This window comes from Eptatretus burgeri, chromosome 1, assembly GCF_056783735.1.
Source record: "Eptatretus burgeri isolate ZD-2024b chromosome 1, Ebu_testis_v1, whole genome shotgun sequence".
In the NCBI taxonomy this organism is placed as follows: Eukaryota; Metazoa; Chordata; class Myxini; order Myxiniformes; family Myxinidae; genus Eptatretus; species Eptatretus burgeri.
Window position 1 is genome coordinate 950,094 of NC_140961.1, and position 16,198 is coordinate 966,291.

At 44.3% G+C, this 16,198-nt stretch overlaps 1 protein-coding gene and 1 long non-coding RNA gene across 3 annotated transcripts in view; one reads left to right on the forward strand and one right to left on the reverse strand.

Moving 5' to 3' along the window:
* Positions 1 to 15,479, forward strand: part of LOC147033751 (potassium channel subfamily K member 18-like) — a 49,453-nt gene extending 33,974 nt beyond the window's left edge. For both annotated transcript variants that reach the window (XM_085870136.1, XM_085870146.1), the window contains exon 4: positions 13,272 to 15,479. In XM_085870136.1, coding sequence (XP_085726262.1) covers positions 13,272 to 13,951 — 680 coding nt within the window. In that variant the 3' untranslated portion in view covers positions 13,952 to 15,479. The remainder of the gene's footprint in view (positions 1 to 13,271) is intronic.
* The window catches only part of LOC147033753 (uncharacterized), a 42,650-nt gene that overhangs the window by 21,083 nt on the left and 5,369 nt on the right, over positions 1 to 16,198 (reverse strand). The gene's annotated exons all lie outside the window — the stretch shown is intronic.

A 16,198-nucleotide genomic window follows, 5' to 3' on the forward strand; every position in this document is an offset into this window, starting at 1 on the left:
TATATATATATATATATATATAATATTAATTTCTAATGATATATGTACACTTGTACGAGTTGCTGTTTCTTGGATTATTTTAACGATCTCTTTCCGACAATTTTTTTTTAACACCCCTCCTATAAGGATCTATAGCTCATCGACACTTTATGGTCTCTGCTGTAACTCTTGAAGGGCATTATCAGTCACTTTTATCTTTGCTCGTTGATGCAACATGAGCTCGAGGTAATGGCAAACAACGGTTACACCAAGAGCTGCCATCGATGTATGTTTGTGTTCAGTGCCAGGAGAGCGGTTATGAGACTCGATAGCTGGTGCACATATCAATTGCCAGAATCATATCTCACTTGCATCATGAATTACCATCATAAGTGTTGTTATGCGAAAGTTCCTATGACTGGAGATCTCTCTAACCCGATAGACTTTGACAGAATAGCTTGAAGAACTTGTGCGTTTTAACCTTCATCAAATGCTTTTTAGCAATTTCTACATTTTAACCTCGAGAGCATTGTCAAAGGGCACCTGGGATCAATGCAATGGATAAAGTTCCATCAAAAAAGGTCATTTCCATCCCAGGATTGCCAATTAGACAAGGAAACTAATACACAGGGGGAGGCCATTGGACCCATTCTGTCTGAACTTCATCCACACCCCTATCAAAATTACCTTCCATTTCCTGATCAGTGTCCTTTAGTGATTGAGTGGGTAATTCCTGACTCCATTGTCCTTACTGGTGTAGCTTCGATACCCATGGCTGCTGAGTGAAACATTTTCCTCACTTTGCATCAATCACAATTTGTGATGAACACTTCAATCCTCTGCCAAGTGTTTCTTCCTCCATCGACTCTGACAAATCCCTGCCCTAATTAGCATCAGCACAGCTGTGCCCTCACCCAATGATGCAACCGCTCGGCCTTGTGTTGCATCTGAACGAAGAAGACTGCACACGAACATTATCATTGCTTACTCACCATATCTTTGCATTCCAACTTTATGATTACATCATCATCATCATGTGTGCCTTGCCTAAAGACAGCACCTGGCTCATGGTATTCTCCATGTCTCTCTGTCCTGTGCCAGTCTTTTCATTTTCCAAGAACTTCCTTAAATTTTCAAGTCATCCAGCATTGATGTCTTCCTTCCTCTTCTTCTTTTCCCTCAAAATCTTCCCTCCATCACATCTCTTACCAGTCCTTTTCCTCTAAGGATGTGCCCTTGCCAGTTTCTCTGCCTCTTCCTAATTACCTTCAACAGATTTCTTTGTTCATTCACTCTCCTCAACACTTCATCATTTGTTACTTTCTCTACCCAGTTGATCTTTTCCATTCCCCTCCAACCCCACATTTCAAAGCCATTTAACAAGTTGGTTTCCTCTTTCCAGAAAGTCAAAATGTCATATCCATACAAAACCACATTATTCCACGCCGAGCTCTTTACAAATCACTTCCTGAGTTGTTCGTTCAGCCTTTCGGTTAGCATCTGTCACTTCCTCCTCGATGCAGCCATCCCCATTGATATCCTTGCTCTTATATCTTCGTTGCACCTTCCATCTGCAGAGGTGATGCTTCCTAACAGCTTCAATTGTCTCACCTGTTCTCGTTCTTTCCCTCGATGATTATGTAAATATTTATTGGTGATTTTGAGATGTGCATCACTTTGGTTTTGCCGATGTTTATTTTCATTCCAAACATCATGCCTGCTGTTCCTAATCTATCGACTACATCTTGTAATCTTTCTTCTGTACTTGCTGCTAGAGCTTTGTCAGCTGCAAACCTGACTGATGTCACCATTCACCCCTCAATTTTAACACCATATTCTGTGTCTTCAAACATTTCTTGACTCATCACTTCTGCATGGACATTGAAGAGGACCGGTGATGAACAACACACCTGTCGAAGTCCTCTTTCAATTTCACATGGTTCCGACTACCTGCTGGTTACTCTCAATGTTGCTATTTGTCCCATGTACAGATTTCTAATGAGTCATCCCTCTCTCCAATCTACTCCAATGTCCGTCAGCACCGTCAAGAGCTAAATCATATCAACCCAATCAAATGCTTTTTCAAATTCTACAAAACAAACACATACTTCCTGCACAAATTCTAACTGCATTCACTCATTAATCTCAGAGTGCCAATTGTTTCTCTCGTCCCTCTTCCTCCCTGGAATCCAAACTGATCATCTCCAACATAGTTCTGCTCCTTCCCATCCACTCTCGTTGTTATAACTCTCAACACAACCTTCAATGCACAGACAATCCTACTATCGATATTATAAAGCAGGGCTGTTTGAGGGAACTGTTCGGGGATGGACAGACAGGCAGACAGTTTTGGGGCGAACCCCGGCAAACTTTTTGTGTAACCTTTTGGGGTTCCAATAGCTGTCTTAACGTGGGTGGGAGCTTTCATAAATTTCTCAATACAATTATGATTTTGATTTTCCGCTCGTACGAAGCTGCGCTCTCTTCACTTGAAACCCATTCGCAGGTTCAGCATTAGCAGTTTCGCCATTTACTGGTTTGGTAATTTCTCAATACAATTATGATTTGGAGCTTCTACCCATTCTCTTTGTCTGTCTGTCTGTCTGTCTGTCTGTCTGTCTGTCTGTCTGTCTGTCTCTCTCTCTATATATATATATATATATATCTCCCTGTCTCTCTGCCTCTTGCCCCCTCCCCCCCCCCCCACATTTAAACATTTTCGTGGGTTCATCATTTCCAGTTATGTATGTTCATAATATGTATCATATGTCACTTGTAATATGTGTGCATGTATATTGTCATGATGCTGGGGTGATGCTGGGGGTTAACGTTAATCCCCCTGACCCAATTTGTGGTGACAGGCGGTCGACACCGCCAGCCCGGATAGCCGAGCAGTTTTCCTGAGGCGGACACTTTGATCCTCGAAGATTATGACTTGCGTAGGAGGGGTTGGATGTGATGGCAGAGCGACAGAGGCACAGATGGATGCACAGAGGGGTTTAGACTTGAACCCCATGACAAATACATGGGCACATCAACTTAAAATAAATTCGAAATTTCATGAAAATGGACAAATATTTACAAGGGACAATAATCCAGAAGGTAATAATAACAACATGAAGTAAATAAATCCTAAAGTCAAGGCGTCTCGACACACAGACTTAAATACGGACAAGGAGAAAATGAAACAAAAGAAAATCCTTCCTTTATTCTGGCACTTAACTTGGTTCAGAGATGGTCGTTGTGGAACTTGGAATCGAGGCGCTTCGTCCTGCACGTATAGACACGCCCCAAAAATGGCACCAAGCCACTTTTTCGCAGCGGGAAAACGTACGTCAGGTGATTCGTGAGCGGTATTCAACACCAAGGCTCAGAGTCCCCGTGCAGCTTCTTTTCATGAGCGAATATGTCTACCGTCCCTCCTTGCACCCGGCCTGTTTACAACAATCGCCCACACGACGAGACAATTTCTGAGAACCCGTGATCAGGCCACGAGGCATGCTTTCCTTCCCTCCTCAGAAACACACACATCACGGCTCAGCCGAACAGTCAATAGCTAGCGTCTTGCTCAGGGTTTTAGCCAATTCACCTCAGCACACTTCATGCATCAAAGGAAAGCCAATCGTAAAGCCCTGTTCTTACAGGCCATCTCCAAGCTACGATCTCAATCGACCGCGTGCGTCCCTCACTCCACTCATGCGTTCTTCCTGATCTCTCTCTGACGTCATACCGAACAACCGTTCCACCTCTGGGGCATGACTTGCTCACACAAAACCCGGGAAGGCGGGGCTTCTGCCGGCTCGGCATGCCTGGCTCGCCTGTTGTTATTGTTGTGGTTATTACAAAAATGCACTTCTTCCTGGTTGGCTTGAAAATGCAAAAACATAGGCATATGTCACAGGGGGCAATCACCTAATGGCGAACTTGGTCTTAATCCCTATCTAATTAACACCGCACCACCCACCCCCCCCCCCCCGTGTGGCGACACATAACACTTAAGCTCACAGTTTCCTTACTTAATTACATCGAGATGTCACCTACACATCGACGGACCAAACAACTCGATTCAATCCTAACTTTCCCATGAAATTCCTCCAAGGGTGTTGGCAGACGAAGTCACACCCCTGGGGCTGACGTGAGATGTATGAAGAAGAGAAAGTGAGAGAGAGGAGACATTCGTCAGAGCACGGGGAAGCAACTCGTAGCAAGAAGCACACGCACGATTGGAGTTTGGTATGAGGGAGGCGGTCAGAGAAACCAGAGCAGGTCTCGGCAACAGAGTGAGAGCGGGACTGGCAAGAGCGGTCGACGAAGAAGCAACACCGCGGTTCGGGAGCCCTGACATCGGATATTACCTCACGAATTGCTCGACGCCATTTTTGGAGCACGGTTCCACGCACGCTGACGATGCAGTTCGATCGTCAAGTCCTAAAAGATCGCCTGGACTCAGCAGAGTGAAGGAACGAAAAGGGATTTCTTTATTTTATCTGTTCCCTTGTCTGTGCGTAGGCGCCTCAAAATTAGATTTAGATTTTGGTTATCTCACATTTGTCTTTCATTATTATAATATTTGAATTATTGTCATTGTAAATATTTGATTAGTCATTAAATTATCCATTTAATTTAATATCATTTGCTCGTGTCCGTGTATCTGTCATGGGTCGAGTACAACCTGTGTGCCTCCGTCCTTTACCGCCATTTCTTTCGTGCGCGCGCATTCATCTCCGCGAGTCTCGGCTGTGGACCTCCAAGGGAGAACTGTTTGGCCATCCGTCCAGGTAGGGGCTAAACCCCTGGACACGACAACACTGCATTCAAAACCCTGTTTTTCCCCCTCAAAATGACATTTTGCATCCAAATCATACACACAAGCCATCTAATGAATAGACCTAAATGAATACCAATTACACACTGGTGTGATCAATGGAAGACACTATTATGATCATCTTTAGGTGTCGGTATGCTTTTGCTTTTACTGTTGTAATGTACACTTACGTACAGTCGCTCGTTGTTCCAAATTATTACAGCGTATACAGGCCTACTCAAATATTAAAAAGAACACACAAACACAGTGAGATTGTTTTTGTTGTTTTTATTTTATTTTTCCAAATTACAGTACTGTCGGCAAGAGACAACGTAAAAGAAAAAGAAACAGGAGAAAAAAATACACAGTAAAGGGAGACGAGTAAAAAACCAAAACAATTGTTAAACTTCAATTATCTAAAGAAAGAATACTAAGGATAAAGAAAAAAAACATGTAAAAGAAAACAAAGAAATAATACAATGAGAAATCATTCAGGGTCCTGTCTCTGCTCTGGATCAGGCCAGAGACTTTCATCAACATCATAAGCAATGTTCTCCCTGGTCAAGCAGCGGGGGAAATATTTTCTGGCATGACGCACCCATCTCTGGCATGACTGTGCTGGTATATCCCCACATTCCTCCTCCATTGCTTGGAATAGGGGAACAAGGTCGTGGGGGTTGCGGTCATACACCTTCCACCACCATGCCGAGAAAAACTCCTCCATTGAGTTTTTATAAAACTTCTTCAAACTCCTCTATTGGGTCAGGTCAGGTATGGGAGCATGTGCCAGCACAGCGAGTCGCTGCGTCCTCTTTCCGCCGGTACTCCAGAGGCCTCCGTCTGGCCTTCCCCCAGGCAGATGCCAGGCCCATCCCCATCTCCTTGAGATGATGGTTAACCTGCTGCAAACACGAGGCACGTGGTCGGCCCATTGGCCTCCTCCACTCACGAGACTCCCTCGCTGAGAGAATCTGGTGAGCAGGATCAGCGTCAGGAAAACGAGCCACATGTCCATACAGCCGCAACTGACGCTCACGGACTATGCAGGTAACAAATCTCATCCGAGTCTCTCTCAGCAACCGTTCGTTGGACACAAAGTCCGACCAGCGACAGCGAAGGATTCTCCGAAGAGACCTGGTACCAAAGGAATTAAGTCTCCGTCTCAGATCCTTGGTCAGAGTCCAAGTCTCGCATCCATAGAGCAAGACTGGAAGCACCAAGGACCTGAAGACTCAGACTTTCGTCCTCCCGCACAGGTACCGGCAGCGCCACACCCCATGATCCAGTGAATCCATGACTCCCCAGGCCCGACCCAGACGTCTATTGACCTCTGACTCACAGCCGGCAGAGACATGAATATCACTGCCAAGGTAAGTGAATCTCTCCACGACCTCAACATCCTCACCACAAACAGGCACAGACAGGACAGCAGCATCCAAGATGTCATTGAAAGCCTGGATCTGAGTTTTGACCCAAGAAACACGTAATCCCAGTGGCTCCGACTCCTCATTCAGCACCTCGAGGGCCCCCAAAAGGATATCTAAAGTCTCCGCAAAGATGACTGCATCATCTGCAAAATCAAGGTCCGAGATCTTGACATTCCCAAACGATGCACCGCAGCCTGATCTTTCCGACATCCTCCCTAAAATCCAGTCCATACAAGTGTTGAAAAGTGTGGGGGCCAGTACACACCCCTGACAAACTCCAGTAACAACTGGAAATAAGTCAGAGATGGTACCACCACACTTCACAGCACTCTCAGTACCAGAGTAGAGTTCAGACATCAGATCGATCAGTTTTGGTGGCACCCCACGAAGACCAAGAATCCTCCAGAGGGCATCCCGATTCACTGAATCGAACGCTTTACAGGGATCAACATAGGCTGCAAGCAGCCCCTGCCGAAACTCTCATCTGCGTTCGGTGAGGACACGAAGAGCAAGGATACGGTCAATCGTTGACCTCTTTGGTGTAAAGCCTGACTGCTCTGGACGCTGGTGCTGAAGCAGATGGTGGCGAACCCTATCAACAATTATCCGAGCAAAGACCTTGCCCGGCACTGAGAGCAGCGTCACCCCTCGGTAGTTGTTGCAGTCTTGGCGATCACCCTTCCCTTTCCAGAGAGGGACAACAAGGCCCCTCTTCCAGTCAGTTGGGATGATGCCTGTGTTCCAGGCAGAGCACAAAACTGCATGCAACGACACGAGTGCAGCATTTCCACCAGCCTTGAGAAGTTCAGCATGGATGCCACAGATCCCTGGAGCTTTGCCCTGTTTCAACCGGTTCACCGCAACCCGTGTTTCCACAAGCGAAGGTGGACTACAATTGATTGGAGGGTCAGCAACAGGGATTGTAACACCATTGACGTCCATCTCGACAGCTGGGGGATCAGCCTGGTACAACCGCTCAAAGTAACTGGCCCAGCGGGCCTTCACTTCAGACTCCTCTGTTAAGAGCCTACCACTCTCTGCTCTAACTGCAGTGCTCCGAGGGATGGATATATCTATTGGGTATGTCACAGTAAATAACAGTAGAGGTAGATTTCCAGAGTAGAGGTAGATTTCTCCAATTTTTACTGACCTATTCTCTTTTCTGAATGTCCGGATGACAGAGGCAACAGCGAAGCGGCTCAAATTTGGCTGAACTCTCTGCCCGGCCTCCCTCAGGGTCAAACCACTTGGTCAACCAAAGTCGCCCCGATCTCGTCTGATATTTGCCCTCCTTGCTCTTCCTCGTCCTCTTTCTTGTCCTCCTCCTCCTCTCATTCTCACCCTTCCTTTCTCTCTCCCTCTTGCTACAATGTTGTCAGTCATTGTTCTCCAGCAAAGGAGAGCTCACCTGTAGCCCTTTTATTTGTGTTAAAGCTCCGATTGCTGATTGAATAATTAAAGTAACTCGTGATTGACATGTGAGGGATGAGTGTGTTCAATTGATAACTGAAGTTTAGTATTTTGAATGGTCGTGTTTTCCATGTGAACACAAGGGATTTCTTTCATGAAGATTGTGCCAAATGAAGAGAATCGAGTGAAGTGTTTTGGAAAAGGTTAAATGAGACTGAAATTTGTGTGAAACAAGTGAAATTTGCTCATATTGTCTTTCTTTTTGCACATGAACTCAAATTTTTCATCATTCGGTCGACAGCACCAGTTCCAGTGTGTAAACAATCGAGAAAAACTGTAATATAATTTGTTGGTTGCTAGGATACGCAGTGGTTACTAGGATACGCAGTGCAGTTTGTTAAAATCGGTTGTTAATGGCAGTTTGAATGTTTGAATGACAGTTTGAGTGTGGTTAGATGGAGGTGCTGTGTAGTGGACATGTCGACAAGGTAAAATGTTTATCACTTAATATATTATCATATAAAGTGGTGTATGATGAAAGTTATTCAAATGTTGTAATATTTTAAATAAACGTAAAAATTAAATCAGTTTGAATATAGATATTGCATTGCTGTGTTGACTGACTGTCTGGATACAACTTTGAGGTTGTGGGTCCATTGATGTGGAGTAATCTACTGATGTGGACCTGTGACCGGAGTTGTGGACCAGCCGTTTGGAGAGGTTCTGGGCTGAAAGGATTGAAACCACGATGATAAACCGTTACCAGCTGATGATCCGGGCAGTTGGGAAATCAGTAAATTGCTTATAACTTAAGGTTATAAGTTCAAATAAAATAGTGTTTGTAAGTACTTACCAGTACATTATGTCTGGCTTTTTTCTTGGGACAATGGTGCAGTAATTGGTTTTTATTTTGATTTCCTTCCACAAAGCTTGGAACAACTAACTGTGTGTCTCCCCTCAGGAGAGCCAGGAAACATCATCTTTCTCATCTCAAGTTAGAACTCTCAAACCTGTCTCCCTCCTCCAAATCATGGTGGTGTCGAGTTAAGTCTGTTTCTGGTGTATGTTCCCTCTCCATCCCCTCCCTTACCTCAAATGGCCGCACTGCTGATACCACACGTGAAAAGGCTAAATGCCTAAACTCGGTGTTTGTATCGAAATCTTGTGTCCCAAACCCATCGCTTTCTGTGCCCACCTTACCCAGTCACACCCAACTGTCTCTGAACTCTGTGTCCTTTGTGGACACTCCTGACAAAGTGGAGAGCTTGCTGTAAAACCTCGATTCTGCAACCGGTCCAGACGGCATCAGCACAGGTGTCCTAAAAACCTGCTCCTCTGCTCTTGCTCACCCTCTCTCTGTTCTGTTCACCCTCTCATTTGCTCAAGGTCATCTGCCATCTGCCATCTGCTTGGAAATCAGAAAATATTACTGCCCTGCATAAATAAAGGTGTAAAAACAGATCTCTGCAATGACAGACCACTCAGCCTTCTCCCAATTATCAGCAAGGTTGTGGAATCCATCATCGCTTCAGACATTAAATCCTTCCTCTTCTCCAATGGCTTCATTTTCAACCATCAATTTGGATTCAGACCAGGTCACTCTGCCTTGGATATGCTGCTCCTGCTTTCCCAACAATGGATGGAGCTCCTCAATGCCAGACATGAGATCAGAGCCATATCCCTAGACATATCGCGTGCTTTCGATAAGGTCTGGCACCCTGCCCTGCTCACCAAACTCTCTTCCGATGGTATCCAAGGCCATCTCCACTCGCAGCTCACAAACTCCTCTCCTGTCACAGGCAACGTGAGGCCCGAAATGGAGTTCTTTCATCCCCTCTTCCTGTCCAGGCTGGAGTTCCTCAAGGTAGCGTTCTGGGCCCTGTTCTTTTTCTGGTTTTCATCAATGATCTCTAAAACTCTCTGGAAAATCCTCCTTATCTCTTTGCTGATGACTCCACCCTCTGCCGTACCATCTGTCATCCCTCAGACCGGCAAGCAGCAGCTTCTTCGCTCACTGCAGATCTGGGTAAAATCACAAACTGGTCCAACACGTAGAACATGTCTTTCAATCCTGACAAATCTCACTCTCTCACTATGTCTCTCTGAAAGGACCATCTGGAACCCCCCCCACCCCCATCTCCTTTCTCAACAATCCTCTTGAGAAAGTCCTTTCATTCAAGCTTCTGGGTGTCACTATCTGCCATTATCTTTCCTGGGAAAGCCACATTTCCAACATGGCCTCCGAAGCCAGTCGCCGACTGGGAATCCTCCGTCGTACAAAGTCCTTCCTCGGCCCACCTGAGCTCCTGACCACATACAAAGCTTTCATCCACAGCCCGATAGAGTACTGCTCTCCCACTGGGCTGGTGTTCCTGCCTCTCATCTTTCTCGGCTTCACGCTGTAGAAACCAAGGCATTTAGGATCATTGGTATCTCCCGCGACGAGGCTGAGTCTTTGGGCCTCTCACTCTCTCACCGCAGGAAGGTCAGTGGCCTTTCTGTCTTCTACCATTTCCTCTTTGGTCTCGCCCCCCCCCCCCGGTCTGTCTGCAATATGTCCCCCCACCCAAGGTCTGCCAACAACCCCCTTCTGGTAAAACTACCAAAATCACGAATCACTGCTCACCTTCACCCTTTAAATCCTCTCTTTCCCACCTTTTGAATAAACTCCCTCACTCTGTTCAATCCCATTCGTCCCTCCAGGCCTTCAAAACAGCTGTTCACCACCACCTCTTATCTTCCCCCATCCAAAAACCTCGATCTTTTCTACCCCCGTTAATCCACCCCAAACCCACCTCCTTAAATTCCCTGCTTTCCTTCCTGAAAGTCCCTGTAATGTCCATCTTGTATACCCCATTTTTCACGCCCAATCCCCCTCCCTTCCACAGATCTCCTAATGTCTCTGTTCCCCACTGTTTTGTCTTTCCCTCTCCCACCCCTCTTGTCTTATGCCCCCCTTGCTGTGCGTTGTGTGTTAGCTCTCATACGAGGCTCGACAAGGTATACAAAAAAATAATTGTGGATTGTCAAAGGTTCAGATTAGCCATGGAAAAAATCTTGCATGATGGAGAATAGTTAGTCGCTGGATGGTTTTGGAGGCCGTCAAGGAAATATGGTTTTCCCAAGACAGTTAATGGCTGATTGTGAAGCCCAAACATTTGAGTGACTTAACTTCTTCAAGTATTTTGTTGAGGAAGTAGGTGGAAGGGATTGCCAGATGGTCCTTTCAGAGAGACATGGTGCTGGTATGGGATTTCTCAGGGTTGAAAGACATATTCCAGGTGTTGGACCAGCTCCTAATTCTATCAAAGTCTGCAGAGAGGGAACAGGCTGCTGCCTGCCTGTCTGAAGGATGACATGTTACGACCGAAGGTGGAATCATTTCTGAGAAACATTCAAGTTGGGGTTGGCAGGATTAAGTTGGGGCTTAATTTCCAATCTGAACATAAACTGTTACCCTGGCGTTTCACAGGCAAGGCATAAAATAATTGAGTTCATGTCCCTTGGAAGGAAAGCTCAGTCCTGATTTGTAAGTATTTCCTGCAGGTGTACAGTGCCTTCAGAAAGTATTCACACTCCTTGACTTTTGTCACATGTTGTTGTTGTTCCAGCCTGAATTTAAAATGCATTAAATCTAAATATTTTATCACCGATCTACAAAAAATACCCCCAAATGACAAAGTGAAAACATGTTTTTAGAAATTAAAAAAAATCTCTTAAAAATGAAAAGTTGAAATGTTTTGCATCAATAAGTATCAACACCTTTGCAAGGACACTCCAAATTGATCTCAGGTGCATCCAATTTCCTTTGATCATCCTTGAGATGTCTCTCCAACTTGATTGGAGTCCACCTGTGGCCAATTCAATTGATTGGATACGATTTAGAAAGAAACACCTTTCTATATAAGGTACCACAGTTGACAGTTCACGTCAGAGCAAAAACTCCACCATGAAGTCCAAGGAACTCTGAGATATAATTGTGAGGAGACATAGTTCTGGGGAAGGGTTTAAAACAATTTCTAGAGTTGAAAGTTCCCAAGAGCACAGTGAGCTCCATCATTCGGAAATGGAAACAATATGGAACTACCCAGACTCTTCCTCGAGCTGGCCGTCCAACTAAACTGAGCAACCAGACAAGAAGGACCTCAGTCAGGCAGGTGACCAAGAACCCAATGACCACTCTGACAGAACGACAGAGTTCCTTGGTTGAGATGGGAGAACCTGTTGGAAAGACAACAATCTCTGCAGAACTTCACAAATCAGGCTTTATGGAAGAGTGGCCAGACGGCAGCCACTCCTGAGAAAAGGAACATGACAGCACACCTGGAGCTTGCAAAGAAGCACCTGAAAGACTCTGAGAGCATGAGGTCAAACATTCTGTGGTCTGATGAGACAAAAATTGAACTCTTTGGCCTGAATAAAAAGTGCTGCTTCTGGCGGAAACTGAGCACAGCTTATCACCCATCTAACACCATCCCTACCGTGAAGTATGGTGGTGGCAGCATCATGCTATGGGGATACTTTTCAATGGCAGGGACTGGGAGACTTGTCAGGATAGAGGGAACAATGAGTGCAGACAAATACAGGGAAATCCTTGAGTAGAACCTGCTTCAGAGTGCAAACGATCTTAGACTGCGGCAAAGATTTACATTCCAACATGACAATGACCCCAAACATAAAGCCAAAGCAACACTGAGAATGGCTTCAGAACAAGAACGTGAAAGTCCTTGAGTGGCCCAGCCAAAGTCCAGACTTAAATCCCATTGAGAATCTGCAGAAAGACTTAAAGATTGATGTTCACCGACACTCCCCATCCAACTTGACAGAGCTTGAGAGAATCTACAAGGAAGAATGGGAGAAAATCCCCAAATCCAGGTGTGTAAAGCCGATACACACATACCCAAGAAGACTCGAAGCTATAATCACTGCCAAAGGCGCTTCAACAAAGCATTGACTCGGGGTTTAACATTTACTAACGAAAGACATTTCAGCTTTTAATTTTTAATTAATTTGTAAAAATATATTTTCACTTCGTTATTATGGGGTATTTTGGGTGTATTGGTGACAAAATATTTAAATTTAATCCATTTTAATTCAGGCTGTAACACAACAAGATGTGACAAAAGTCGAGGAGTGTGTGCAAGAGTCGGCCATTGTTTACGACCCCGCCCCCTCCCCCCAGCTAAATCCCAAATGCCTGCCATAACCTCTCACCTGCAACTTCAGTGGGGGTCACGTCTATCATTTGCAAGTGTTGCGACCAAAACTCACGCTTTCCAGACAGCCCAACCACACGTACGCAGTGATTGGCCTTGAGGACCGTGTTGGAACAGTCCATTCCCAAGGGAGCCAATTCCAACGCAAGGGTCATGCTTCTCGAATGGTCTTCAATTTCAGCAATATTAAAGTCACATGCACATTTCACACCATATGATTTCATGGGAAATTTATGAAACTGTATTTGTTAATATAAATCCACGAAATGAATAATTTGATAATCAAGTGTTGTTTGCCAATTTTTGAAATCTGAGTTTAGCTCCCCCTTAACTATGGCTACTAAATTTGGTTGAATTATCTGCATGATCATCCCATTGGTCAAAACCTATCTGAAGTGAGCCATGTTTGTCACGTGTGTATCTGTTTTGCATCAGGGTATGGACACATTGCTCCCTCCACCAATTTGGGTAAGGTGGTGTGCATGCTTTACGCCACAATCGGCATTCCGCTTATGCTTCTTGTCCTCACCGATCTGGGAGACCTTTTTGCACGTGGTCTGACCCGCTGCTACACGTCCATCAAGCACCGTGCTACCACCCCACCTGGAGGTGATGGAGAGGAACATCACAAGCTCGCACCACCTGGCTCCGCGGAAGGTCCGTGCACAAAACAGTCAATAAGAAACGACACCAACAACGGTGAGCAGTCGGTTGCCAGGATTATGGAGAACATTGAAATCCACCCCAAGCCCGAAGAATCAGCTGAAGATACCGCAGGAAGTGAAAGGGAATCCAAGGCCCTCGACGTCCCCTTCAGCCTCATCTTTCTGATTGTATTTGCCTACCTGATGGTCGGTGCCATTTTGTTGCCGTGTTGGGAAAAATGGGGATACCTCGATGCCTTCTATTTCTGCTTTGTAACCATGACCACCATTGGTCTTGGTGACATTGTACCAAAGCACCCAAACTTTTTCATGCTCACCTCGGTCTATATCATCATCGGAATGGCTGTAATCTCGATGGCCTTCAAACTCACCCAAGAGCGGATCTACAATCTCTACAGCAAAGTGTTCAACAACGAAGAAAGAAAATTCAGGTTGGATAGAATCAAATAACATGGTCTTAGGAAAAAAGAATCCCAGGGTTCTTAGAAGATCCAGGATCTATAGGCCGGAGGGTCACAGTTGTGGCCTTGGTTGCCGATACTGACACTGTTTGAAGATTGTTGCAGAGTGAAGTGCAATGGAAGGTCAATTCGATTGCATTTAAAACATGGAATGGAAGTGAAATGCAAAAGCCATAAGTAATGAATCAATTTGTATTGTCATTTTGTTTTGCAGAGACGAGTATGAATTAGTAAGGAAACTGTATACGAGTATGCAGTACATCTGTAGGAAACTGTATACGAGTATGCAGTACATCTGTAGGAAACTGTATATGAGTATGCAGTACATCTGTAGGAAACTGTACATTAGTATGCAGTACATCTGTAGGAAACTGTACATTAGTATGCAGTACATCTGTAGGAAACTGTACATTAGTATGCAGTACATCTGTAGGAAACTGTACATTAGTATGCAGCACATCTGTAGGAAACTGTACATTAGTATGCAGTACATCTGTAGGAAACTGTATATGAGTATGCAGTACATCTGTAGGAAACTGTACATTAGTACGCAGTACATCTGTAGGAAACTGTATATGAGTATGCAGTACATCTGTAGGAAACTGTACATTAGTACGCAGTACATCTGTAGGAAACTGTATATGAGTATGCAGTACATCTGTAGGAAACTGTACATTAGTACGCAGTACATCTGTAGGAAACTGTACATTAGTACGCAGTACATCTGTAGGAAACTGTACATTAGTACGCAGTACATCTGTAGGAAACTGTACATTAGTACGCAGTACATCTGTAGGAAACTGTACATTAGTACGCAGTACATCTGTAGGAAACTGTACATTAGTACGCAGTACATCTGTAGGAAACTGTACATTAGTACGCAGTACATCTGTAGGAAACTGTACATTAGTACGCAGTACATCTGTAGGAAACTGTACATTAGTACGCAGTACATCTGTAGGAAACTGTACATTAGTACGCAGTACATCTGTAGGAAACTGTACATTAGTACGCAGTACATCTGTAGGAAACTGTACATTAGTACGCAGTACATCTGTAGGAAACTGTACATTAGTACGCAGTACATCTGTAGGAAACTGTACATTAGTACGCAGTACATCTGTAGGAAACTGTACATTAGTACGCAGTACATCTGTAGGAAACTGTACATTCGTATGCAGTACATCTGAATATTATAAAATACTTCTAGTCCATGGGTACTTGTGGCATTTTGTTCATTTACTGATGATTTCATGATCATTTAAATAAATAATGTGTTCATAGTGAAGTAACGATATGCTGGACCAAAAATACAGCAGGGGAAATCAAATGTATTGCTCATCTTTAAAACATGTGATAATGTATTGCTCACCCTTAAAACATGTGATAATGTATTGCTCACCCTTAAAACATGTGATAATATATTGCTCACCTTTAGAACATGTGATAATGTATTGCTCACCTTTAAAACATGTGATAATGTATTGCTCACCTTTAAAACATGTGATAATGTATTGCTCACCCTTAAAACATGTGATAATGTATTGCTCACCCTTAAAACATGTGATATGTAATACTCACCTTTAAAACATGTGATAATATATTGCTCACCTTTAAAACATGTGATAATGTATTCCTCACCTTTAAAACATGTGATAATGGATTGCTCACCTTTAAAACATGTGATAATGTATTGCTCACCCTCGAAACATGTAATTCTGAAGACAGGGCACCACAAGGCAGAAAGACAATCCTATTTTATAATGTACAACGAGCTATAGCACACACTCTTTCTGAGAACGAACCATTTTCTATTTGAAAACTCCACAATGATAACACAAACAGGAGGTAGACAAGCGTTTTTTGTTGACACATGTACCACTACGACCATTACTTACCATACTACTTCAACTACCTCAATCATGTCTCACTTATTGTGACGTCGGCCCAAGTTTCACGAAACAGAAACAAGTGTTTCCACCAGGTGTGACGTTCCACTAAATGTGCCATGGAAGTTTGTAATTAATTCAGGGTGCCAGAAATGACTCTCCTACTCTTCACAAAAGATACTGTGGGATGTTTGACCCCCATAAAAGGTCCATGACACCCATGGTCTTTAACCCCCATAAAAAGGTCCATAATGTCCGTGGTTCTTCACCGCCATAAAAAGGTTCATGACATCCATGGTCCTAAACCCCGACAAAAGCGTCCATAAGTCTTTCGGTCTTGAGCATCC